At 43.2% G+C, this 11,236-nt stretch overlaps 1 protein-coding gene across 1 annotated transcript; it reads right to left on the bottom strand.

Annotated features, from left to right (window-relative positions):
* Positions 1–490: 490 nt before the first annotated feature.
* On the bottom strand, positions 491–9,022 carry AMIGO2 (adhesion molecule with Ig like domain 2). The gene is made up of 2 exons (XM_058805837.1): positions 8,838–9,022; positions 491–2,193 (listed from the first exon to the last, which is right to left on the bottom strand). The coding sequence occupies exon 2, from the start codon at positions 2,118–2,120 to the stop codon at positions 555–557; it is 1,566 nt and encodes a 521-aa protein (XP_058661820.1). The 5' UTR covers positions 2,121–2,193; positions 8,838–9,022; the 3' UTR covers positions 491–554.
* Between the last annotated feature and the right edge of the window lie 2,214 nt (positions 9,023–11,236).

Genomic DNA, 11,236 nt, shown 5'->3' with positions numbered 1-11,236 from the left:
AACATTTACCCAGTGCTGCTAGGTGTTCTGGTGGCAAATTCAATCCTTTTGTGCCAAGCAGTCCAAGAAAAATCATGACTTTTTTCCTGTAGTGATTTTATGTAAAGATTTTATGAAGCTATGAAAGGAATAGCAGGAAGTCTGGACATTTTTCTCCTTACCCATAAGCTGCTTCTGTGCATACTTCAGAAGAGCTGAGTTATCAGCATGACTGGGTGTTGCATAGGGGTCAGCCTCTGCCTCTGCAGAGTCAGCTGTATGCACTGGAAGTGTCTCTAAACATGCATGAGAAATTGCTGTGTATGGACCAGAGAGTAAAACTGAGGCTGAGCTTGCATTAAAACCATTCACAGTAATGACAAGCTCTTTGCTTTTCCCGAACGAGCTATCCCTGCTGCATGGCCCGTACAGAGAGGAGACGCAGTTCAAGGACTGACAAAATATACCTTTCTTTAAAACATTTAATCCCTTTTTATTTGTTTGTCCTGATGGTTTGCTACAGGCAAAGGAGGTATTCAGAAATGGAACTGCACGATACAAACACAGGCAGCAAACTAAGCTGGCGGCATGAAAGGTGTATCTGAGAACACAGAGTTGACAGAGTCAGAGTCGGATTTTGTTCGAGTAGTTTTTAAAATGCTCTCTGTAATGACACTGTCATTGGGGAACAGTTTTACTTTCCCATTCTGACTCTGTTTTGGTTCGTGCACGGGTTCCAGGAAAACCACCCGTTTACCAGTGCTGGCCTTCTTCTCGTCGGCTGGCAGCTCCTGCGGCAGTGCGGAGTTCAGTATGGACGGGTGGGCACTGCTTTGGTTCAGCTTCCTCTTCCTCTTTTTTGCCTTACATTGACATGGGCAGGGGGTCAGATAGAGATACAGCAGCACTAAAATAATACTGGCCACACAGGCAGCAAGGGTGGTAAAAGCTGTATTAAATGCTTCATGAGCGTGGGACCTGTTCGCTGTGAAATTGCTAACATTTATTCTGACCTCTACGGTTTCATTTAATAGTCTTTTCTTATTTATTGCAATGCAGGAATACAGCCCTGAGTTCTCTAGCTGGGCATCTGTTATCTCCAGGCTGCCATTAGGAAACACCTTGAAGTTATCGGTGTCCCTGTCTGGCTCCAGCAATCTATTGTCTGGACTAACCCATACAAACTGTGTGCCCATATCGCTGATTCTACTGTCACAGTGTACTATCAGCCTGTCACCAACCTGAGCATCATGAATAAACCCAAAGGCTTGGAAAGAGCTGTTGACGGTACTTTCAGAGCAATTCATACCGCTGTCGTGCAGTAAAGGCAGTGCATTATGATCTCTTGGGTCTGACTGCAACAAACAGCTGTACTCATTTTTGAAGTCCACGACTGAGCTGAAATGCCTTTGATACCAGAAGACTAGCATGGAGTACAGGACACAGTCACAATAGAATGGGTTGCCATGAAGATAAATTCCACTAAGTTGTTTGGCTGGCACTGAACTCAGGTGCTGAACAGGCATCGTCTGGATGTGATTAAAGGAAATGTCCAGCAACACAAGGTCTGTCAGTTTATGTTTTCCAACATATAAGTCCAGTGGGAAATGCGAGACCAAGTTGTAGCTTAGGTACAGTTTCTGTAATTTGTACAATCCTCCAAAGGCTAAGGACTCGATCTGTGTTATTTGATTGTTGTACAGCAGGAGAACCTCCAACTCCTTTAGCTCCTGAAACACAGGGCTGCCCAGCGTTTTCAGGCTGTTGGATGACAAGTCCAGATACTTCAGATTCGGAGTTGTGGAAAAGCTTCCAGTGCTAATGCTGCTAATGCTATTATGATTGACTATTAAAGTGTTCAGTTTCTCAGACAGCACTGGGACCCATTCAGGCTCCAAAATCCCAATTCTGTTATAACTCAGATCCAGCCTTTTCATACATTTATAAAGATTTCCTGGCACTCGAGTGAGGTTCTTATTAGTGCAGCTGATGATATCACTGGCACAGATGCAGGCTGCTGGACACATCCCTGGGGCACTGCCACAAACACTCACGGTGAACACCAAGAGGCATGCGAGTCCTCTGCAGCTCGCTCTAACAACTCCAAGTCGAGTAGGAAGTGTCCACCAGTTTAAAGACATTGTCACTGTCTTTTAGCTGTCTCCCAGTGCTCTTTGCCACAGATGACTTGTGCAGTTAGCTTTGCACTCGTTGCTGTCAAAAGAGGGATACACAGGTACAGCACGTTAACATTTACCATTCACACCCTGCATGATTTCTTATGGCTTTTGAAAAATACAGGGAATTAATCCTTAGGGTTTCCTACAATTAATGGTATAATCTAGTTCTAAGGTGATGTAAACTTAACATCATTGTTTTATGTAAACATGAAATTCTGCATTCGTGTGTCAATGTATACACTTTAGATACAGTATTTTTTGTCTTCAAAAAGAATGCAACTATTCTTCAGTCTTCGACAAAGTAATGCAATTTCTGACAGTTCATTTAAAAAAAAATTGGAAATGTTCCTCTGTGGAGCATGACTTGGCAACGGCAACCCCTACCTGTTTCCAAACCAACAGAGATAGAATTCCCTGAAGAAAGAAAAAGCCTCATCTTAAAATGTTTTTTTTTTTTCTTGTCAAGTGGGAAGCAGTTATAACATGCTTTTCTTTATAATCAGAAAATGTCACACATTTTCAAGCAAAGAATTTTCTCAGCCTTTCTAGCTTTAAATGTCATATGAATTTCTTTCCTTTCTTTTCTTTTAATTTAGTAACCTATGGTTCAGGTAGCAACAGCCTATTTTGAAAGTTATTAAAGTTGTTCAATTACAGTATTTTGTATTCTGCTTCTTTTATCTTTGCCAATATAAGTAATGAGGAAGAAATCTATGAAGTCCTTACCTCAGGCATAAGTTTTGGGACCATTCAGTAAGGATGAGTCAGCTCTTTCTCAAAACATAGTAAAGAAAAAATTATTTTGCTCTTATGTAGATATAAAAACCCCAACCATACTATTTTCAGAGAATATTTTAGAGTCAGTATTGTTTGAAACAGCGATGTAAGATTTAGCACAGTAGAGATTCTGTGCTAAGGGATATGCTTTTTACCATCTTCTGAGAAAATGTAGACATACATAGCAGAGGAATAAACATTTCTGTTGATTCTTGCTCTCCCTGGTACCTGTTTAGAGTTTTCCAGTAAATTCACAGGTGAGCTCATCTGCATTGATTATTGTCACCCCTTCAAACTTCATATGTGGTATTCAGCCCCCACGTTATTATCCTCAAACTCATTTCTCCAGTCTCACCCACATGTTGGAGCAGCATCTGAGCAGGGCAAACCCTGCAATGTCTGCTCTGCACTGCTGATAGTGGCTATGGCCAGGAGCCTCTGGACAGTGGGATGAGGAAAAAGAAGCAGCCTCAGATGGAAAGGAGGAAAATAAAAGAAGAATATTCTCTGATGATGCAAGATGGATGAAGAAAAGATGAGTTTGAGGGCAAAAAAATTTAAATCAAGACCTACACGGTGGAGGGCAGCAGGGCAGAGGGGTAGTGAAAGAAGGGGAGAGAAAGAAGGGTAAGAGACACATAGGGAAGGAAAAGCAAAACCAGGGGAGGTGGATGCTAATGGAGCATCATCACTGTCACTAAAGAAACTGAGGAGGAGGTAGTCTGGGGATGCAGAAGTCAGTTAAGGCATATGAGACTGGAAAAGCAGATGAGAAGGGTGTAAAGGGAAAGAAGAGGTCTAAGCAGAAGACAAACAAGAGTTTCAGGAGGTAAAACTTAGAGCACATCTCTCCAGGGAATTTACATCTGCTACTTAAGAACCTAAGACTACCGATGCAATTAATTAATATATGCAAAAAGCAAAAAATTTCACTCCTCCTCCGTTCTTTATTCCCCTCTTCTGTAACCCTCTGCCAATCTGTCAGGCTGCTGTCTTCAGCTGACAAATCTACTCCTAAGTCAAGTGGCAGAAGATGTGCTATGAAACTAAAGAGCTGAATTATCTAATGACCCACTAAAAGAAGAAATATGAAGGCAGCATGGGAGAATGGGACATTTCACTTTTCACAAGAACTTATATATGCATTGGCTTTGTTTGCATTAAAAAAAAAAAATAAAAAAGGGAAAAACATTAAGAGAATTGCAAGACTGCCAAGTCAACTGTTCAAAACTGAAGTGTCGGAATTACATTTTTCTTTCTATTTTAGATTTTATATACAGTCCTTGGTTACAAGATTGTTCAATGTTCCCCCAAACCTTTCCTGACAATGTGGAGGAAGAACAGGGAAAAGAATGGGCGATTACATCAAGAGCTTGATAAATCCTTATCCCTGAGAACTGCAGCTGCCCTAGCCTTTGCCACAAAATTCCTGTGAGATCAGGCAAACTATGTGAACTGGTGACTACTACAAAATAATGAACATATTATAGCCACCAGCTTGGCACTTATAAAATAAGAAACCTCTGCATGTTAAGTTTTGGAAGGACTGATCTGAGAAATGCTGAGATGAGGGTCAAAATGCTGTGACTCTGTCTGGCACTTCTGATTGCACAGGGATACCTTGTTTATACAAGGGATACACTAACATGGTTTTAGCTATAGAAATATTGTAAAAATAAATTGATTGGTTTGAATTAAAGTTTAATACCAGGAGTCATAAACTCTTCTAGGCTCTTAAATCCTGAAGCTTCTAACTGCATGGGGTTTTCAATGGAAAGTTAGGAATCCAGAGCAGTATTTTTTAATCAGTCCTAAGCTCCTTACTTGTTTTTGCTAGTTAGGTAGTCTACAGCAACAATTAACAGATACAAGTTCTTCAAGAGGGTGAAGCATTAGAGAAACTGCCATCAAAAATAATTATGTACCACAGCGTGAATTTGTATGGTATACAGACATAAGGAACAATGCAAAAACCCTGGCAGATGAAAAAGGTATTTAGTAACTGCTCATTTAGTTAGTCTACTGCATGAAACAAGGTATCTGAAATCTACATTACCATAAAACCGTGCACCTGAAGACTGGATTATAAAGCATCCACAAAACAGGAGATGAACAGCTGCTGCAAAGGTTGCCTTCCCACTAATGTGTGAATGCCTGATTCTGCAAGCTATGCAGCCTAATTTTTAATGTAACTGCACTTGCAACAAGTGAATGGCACTTAAAAAAATCATTTCCCATGCTGAAAATAACTGTGATCCTGGAGATACTCTGAATGGGATGTACTGGATCAATGCTCAGGTTTGTAAGGGTTACCAAATTTAATACACTAGGTAACCTTGCATGTTTGCTTCTGTCCATGCCTACAATTATCTCATCAGAAATTCCAAGCTAGTCTGCAACCAAATCCCATGGGAAGACACAGATCAGTCACTGGTGCACATCAGCATAATACCTTTCAGTTCTAAGGAGTAAAAACAGTTTGCAAGGTCTAAAAACTGGATTGTTCATTTTCAAAGCTCACTGGAGTAGCAAAATGAAAACTGTTCCAGATAACTTGACTTGTCTGTGTGGGCAAATCCAAATTACAGAAATCCTAAACATACCACAGAACACACAAGAATATTTAGAGAGTACTCTGATGAGCAGTTCCTTTCCATGCCCAACACACAGTGTAGTGCCTACATTACCAACAGGTTCTTTGCTCTTTTGGAGAGAAGGACTTTGAGCTGCACCCTGCTCTTCAACCTGTGTTCCCCATATCTACTGCACAAACTACCCAGGATGCTCTGCAAAGCCAAGAATGTTCAACATAAATATTTATACGCTATGTGATCATTTGAACTTACTCAAAATGCCTGCATAAACATTTCTGGGTTGTAATGTGTTAAGTGGCAAAAAGAACAAAGCCAGCAACAAGCCCTGTATTAAAAAATCTGGCATTTTGTTTCATCCCAGGAGCACTACTTCAGGTCTTAGAGAAGACTTTATTTTACAAATTTCAATATTGCGTATTTTCTCAAGAGAGATATTGTTATTGAATACTATTAGCTAATGTGTGCCAACAGACTTTGGCCAAGCACCTCACCAATATTTCTGAATGAGCTGGGTAGATACCTTTTCTGATTTATAGTAAAGTGAAGGACATGGTTGGGAGTTTTGTTCTGGAATTCTGTTCAAAGAAATAATTCTTTTGTGATGGTAAAATGCAATATTTTAAGTTCAGTGCCAAAACCACATTACTCCCTGAGATTATTTATCTGAACAGTAATGGTGCACATGCTTCTCAACTGTTCAAGAAGAAAGGTGGGACATATCCTGCTATCATAAGGAAAATCCTCTGTGGTCAGAAACAGCAAAATTGACTACAACCAATCACATTCAAGAGAAGCTAAGGATTCAGTTCTTGTTTTGAACTTTTTAATGTGTTTGTTCCTGTCTTTTGTTTATTTCTGAGGGGGTTGTTTGTTGTTTTGTTTTTAAAAGTAATGAGCACTCAGACCTAGGAAAAGGGGGCTGCTGGGCAACATACAGTGTCAACATCAGTTATCACCCGAAGATCAACTAATGTCCTAAATACTCCTTTCTCCTTCTTCTGGGCTCTCTCTCTCACTAATGTGACATTAGTAATATCTACAGCAGTTTTCTTATCCTCTGTAAGTACCTTCAGGCTTATTGCTGTTTCTCCAATGGAATCTGTATACCAAACTACCTCTCCCAGTTCATTTGAGACCTTGCTAAAAATCCTTATGTAGCACATCTCTTAATTTAAGAGTGAATTGGACTGGAGTTCACAATTCACTGGAATGATATTTTGCAAATACTACTATTAGTCCTTTCACTGTTAAAAAAAAATGGATTGGTAGATGTTATTCTTACTTTAAAGCATTTTCCAGTACATTGGTGATGCAAACAGTCCACATCTGGCTGGTACTTTCTGCACAGTAAAATGCAAGTATTTGCACACAATCCTGCTGCCTGCTGTACTACTGCAGGAATAGTGCTGAGCCTCTAAGAGATCAAGCACTTGAAAACATTAAAGACCTCTGTTGATCCTCCAGAAGGTTCACACCATTTCTACATGCCCTACCTCCTTCCCTTGCACCACATCTCCTGTGATTGTCTTCTCTTGAGGCTTGCTCCAATCTCAGCCCACAAGACAATAATACATCTCTGCACCTCTCACTGACTTCTGATGTTCACACAGGTGCTCTCCCCTATATCAGTTTACATATCATATGAATTAGGGCAGTACTAGTCCTAACAATATATGAAATAAATGTAAAAAAAAATGATGGCTTAGGTGTTTGTTTTCTCACAGCTCTATTTTTTTTTCTGGCATGACATTTGACAAAGGTTCCTCATGAACTCAGAAGTCAAAGTGGTTTTTAGAATGGGGTTTTATTAAATGATAACAACAACATTATACAAGTATAATTATTCATGCTTTTAGTCCCAACTTTATGAATCCTGTCCAAGTACATGATAAAGTCATTAATTACATACAGACTAATGGCACCCTATGCAATTAGTATTTTTAAAAGTTACATTTTTAAGGAAGGTCTGCATAAACTCGCATTCCTTGTGTGTGTGTGTGATACTGTTAGAGGAAATATTCAGCCACCTCGCCTCAGTCTCCAGGCTCTACTCTGCCTTTATCACTCCTGAGTGGAAAAGGCACTCTGCATCAAATCTTCCTGACAGCTGTGCTCAGCATCTCTGACTCAACAGACACAGATTACCCAAACATCGTAATCCATGAGATTTAGTGACATGATGGATTGAACAGCAAAGACTGTTGGTGAGCTACATCTGGGAGGCGTCTTGATACACTGGACTAAATCCCTGAGCCGGGCTACACTGTGCTTGCTGCAGGACCTAACAGTGATGAAAAAAACAGCTTTACATCATATTTGCAGCAAGCTGATCCTGAGATCAGCAAGGCAAATGGAGTGCTCCCTCCAGCCAGCATCTGGCTAGACCTCAGTCGTGCTGAATTAGAGATTAATTTGTCCAAGTAACCTTAGCCAGAGAAAATGATCATCTCCCACTAATCCCTCACTAAAGATTGAATTTCCTTGAAGAGATATTTTTTCTTAAAACACGGTAACTTGATTGTCTTAAAGAAAACTGAGACACAGAAGAACAACTGGGTGATGCACAACAGAGCCTCAGTTGGACTAATCAACAGTCTCTTTACAGCAGTACCAGCTATGTAAGTCAACATCTCTGCACCTCTTATCCCTCTGACAGGGTACAAGGGAAATACACATCACTGAAACAACAAATTCATCCCTTTTGCCATGCTACTTTGTAAATCAAGCTGCAACCAAGCTTCAACCTTGCAAATTACTTCAGTTGCCAAGGAGATCAGCAAATAATTAAGAAAAAATGCAATGATAAGTGGCAGTGCCTATTACAGTGTCAGTAACCGTCTCCAAGCAATGTCAGATCTTACGAAAGTTTAGTTGCCCAGCGAAGGATCCTCACCGCCTCCAAAAAATTATCTGAGGGCTAAACTTCACAGAAATCCCTTTGCATACGATTTGGGGGGAGTCTCCTGCCAATCTCACGGCGGGGACTGTCCGCTGCAGCCCCAGATTCCTACCGGGAGTCGGCGGAGGGCAAAGTTTCGGAGAGCCCAGCCACCGAAGAGGCTAAAGCGGCATCGGACCGGGGCACCCACAACCATTCCGAGGGGTCTCTGCCCGGCTTCCCCGGGCAGGCGCGGCCGCTGCCGCCGTTCCGTGGCGGAGGCAGGCACCGGCTCTCCCCGCCCGCGGCCGGGCTGCGCTCGCCTCCGGCGGCCCCTCTCAGCCCCGAGTCCAGCCCCTCCGGACCCTGCCCCCGCCATCCTGCCTACTGGGGAGATGTCTGCTCCGCCACCCCGCCGGGCAGCGTTACCTGGAGCTTCCGATGGCCGCCTCATGTCCGGGGAGCGCGATGCCGGCCCCGCCGCCGCCTGCAGCCCCTGCCCCGCATGCCGCGCTCCGCCGGGCTCCGGGGGAAGTTGCGGGACGCGGGAGCGCGGCTCCGGCTCCGCTGCGCTCCCCCGCGGACGCAGGCAGCGCTCGCCCGCTGCCCCCGGGAACGGAGCTGAGGCCCGGAGCTCGGCACCGGCGGAGCGGGGAAGGCGGGAGACTCCCAGCCACAGCGCCGACACAGCGGGTTTTATCCCCTCCTGCCTACGCCCTCCCGCTCTCCCCAGCCGCGCAGCACCCGGCCCGACTCCGCGCCGCTCGCCCCGACGCCCTCCCGGAGCTTCGGCGGCGGCGGGACGGAGCCGTCGGTGCCCGGGGGAGGGAGGAGCGCCCCGGTGCCCCCGCCCCGCCCGGGGCCGCCCCGCTCCGCCCCGCTCCGCCGCCCGGGCGGGCTCTGCCCTGCGCTGAGCCCCGCACGGCCCGCCCGCAGCGGGGGCAGAGAGCCGGGGCAGCCCCGGCCTCGGGGGCTGCTCGTTAGAAATGCACCGAAACTGAGCCCCGCACGGCCCGCCCGCAGCGGGGGCAGAGAGCCGGGGAAGCCCCGGCCTCGGGGGCTGCTCGTTAGAAATGCACCGAAACTCCCCCCGTGAGGAGATGGAACCGCGGGTGCTCCTAAGGCGCGGGTAAATGTAAAAGGCATTGTGCTAGCGCTTAGAAATCCTCCTCCCGTTCATTAAATGGTCCAACCCCACGGAAGGTCCGTGTTAAACTAGGCTTTGATCAGAGCAGAGGAGTCTATCAAATGATAAAAGGAGTTATCTAAAATTAATTGCCATGTAGGGGGATTCTCTTGACCATGGAATCTGTGGGAGAACTGCTGCAAATCAAATTGAGAAGTGTGACCAGATCATGAAGAGGCAAAGCTGAAGCTGAAAGTCAAAGAACACGTTTACTTCTGTTTCATACCGATTTTAACCTCCCCCGGCCAAGTTTCTCACGACATCTCCATCATAATTTAGAGTACCCTACATTTAGAGACTGAAACTGAACATGGGCTACTTTAGCAAATAACAGACATTGTAAATTTACTGTCATTCAGACATACAGTTTATAGACCAGTTCTCAAATGGGCTTGCATATTAAAGCAGCTGCAAATCACACTTTTCTTTTAAGGGCACATAGCAAAGTGGTTTTTAATATGAGGGTTTGTGGCTATATATAAAGCTAAAAGGCTCCTTGTCCTAGAATTCATCCTGCAGGCAAACTAAAATTCTTTACTATGATACAAGATACATGTTAAAGATTTGATTCAATATAGATCAAAGCCTGGTGAGATATAGGTGATACAGCTATTGATTTAAAAGTCTTTTGGAGCACTACCTTATCATAAAAATTCAGCTTTTTATTAATAGTTCTTATTTTTGCTGAATTTCTATGCAGTTAGGCTATACAGCACTGAAGTAATTTTAATCTTGAGGTTATTGATTAAACACTGGTTTGTTTCAGACTCTCCATTGGAATATTCATTTGTTTAAAGAAGTATGTTGTCTTCATTTATACTAAACCATTAAACTTTCCTGATGACCTTGATACCACAAAATACTGGGTGAAATTTAAGTTGGTCACATTACCAATACAGTCTGAGGAAGAGGGTAATCACTTTTGTAGTCTTCCTTCCCCTGTTTTCAAAACTGAAAATGTTGAGCCTGAATTCTTCCTAAAGATTTACAGAATGAAAATTCCTTATGTGTTACCATATGGAGCAGCTGTCCATTTGTGAGTTTTGTGCACCCTTTGATTGAGGTAGACTGGTTTTAAAATACAAAGGATTTTTATTGCAGCTTGTTCATACCTCAGTAAGTGTGGAGGACTGGTAGGTGCAAAGTGACAGTACTGCTTGTAGCTAAGTTATTTAGATTCCAGCCATGAGACCTGGACATAGGAATAATTGCTCTGGGGAAGGCACGATCCAGATCAAAGTTAAGTCCAATACTTAAGGCAATTAGAATTTTGATTTTCAATTTTATTTTTCTCATTAATGCTGGGATATGCTTTTTATATTGGAGATCTCAGGGCCCAGATGCTCAAAAACTTCATGGGAGTTGTGATCATCCTTTCATGGGTTGCTCAGCTTACAGAGAGAGGCCATCTGCCCATAAGCAGACGTAGCAGAGAAATCATGATCAAGGGATGCACTGAACAGTCTGAAAGGAGTTCAGAACCACAGGATTCTTGTAAGTCTGGAAAGAGCTGGTTGTAAGCCCAGCAATTCTTTGTTCCCACTGCCTGCTGACAAATTTGAACATGGCATGATGCAATCTAATTTTTTGTGCTATTTCACAACATAAAGGTGCTTTTGCCACTAGTTACATACTAAATTAA

This window comes from Ammospiza caudacuta, chromosome 5 (genome assembly GCF_027887145.1).
Source record: "Ammospiza caudacuta isolate bAmmCau1 chromosome 5, bAmmCau1.pri, whole genome shotgun sequence".
Classification (NCBI taxonomy): Eukaryota; Metazoa; Chordata; class Aves; order Passeriformes; family Passerellidae; genus Ammospiza; species Ammospiza caudacuta.
Note: the sequence above shows the minus strand (reverse complement) of the source record. Positions and strands in the feature narration are given on the sequence as shown.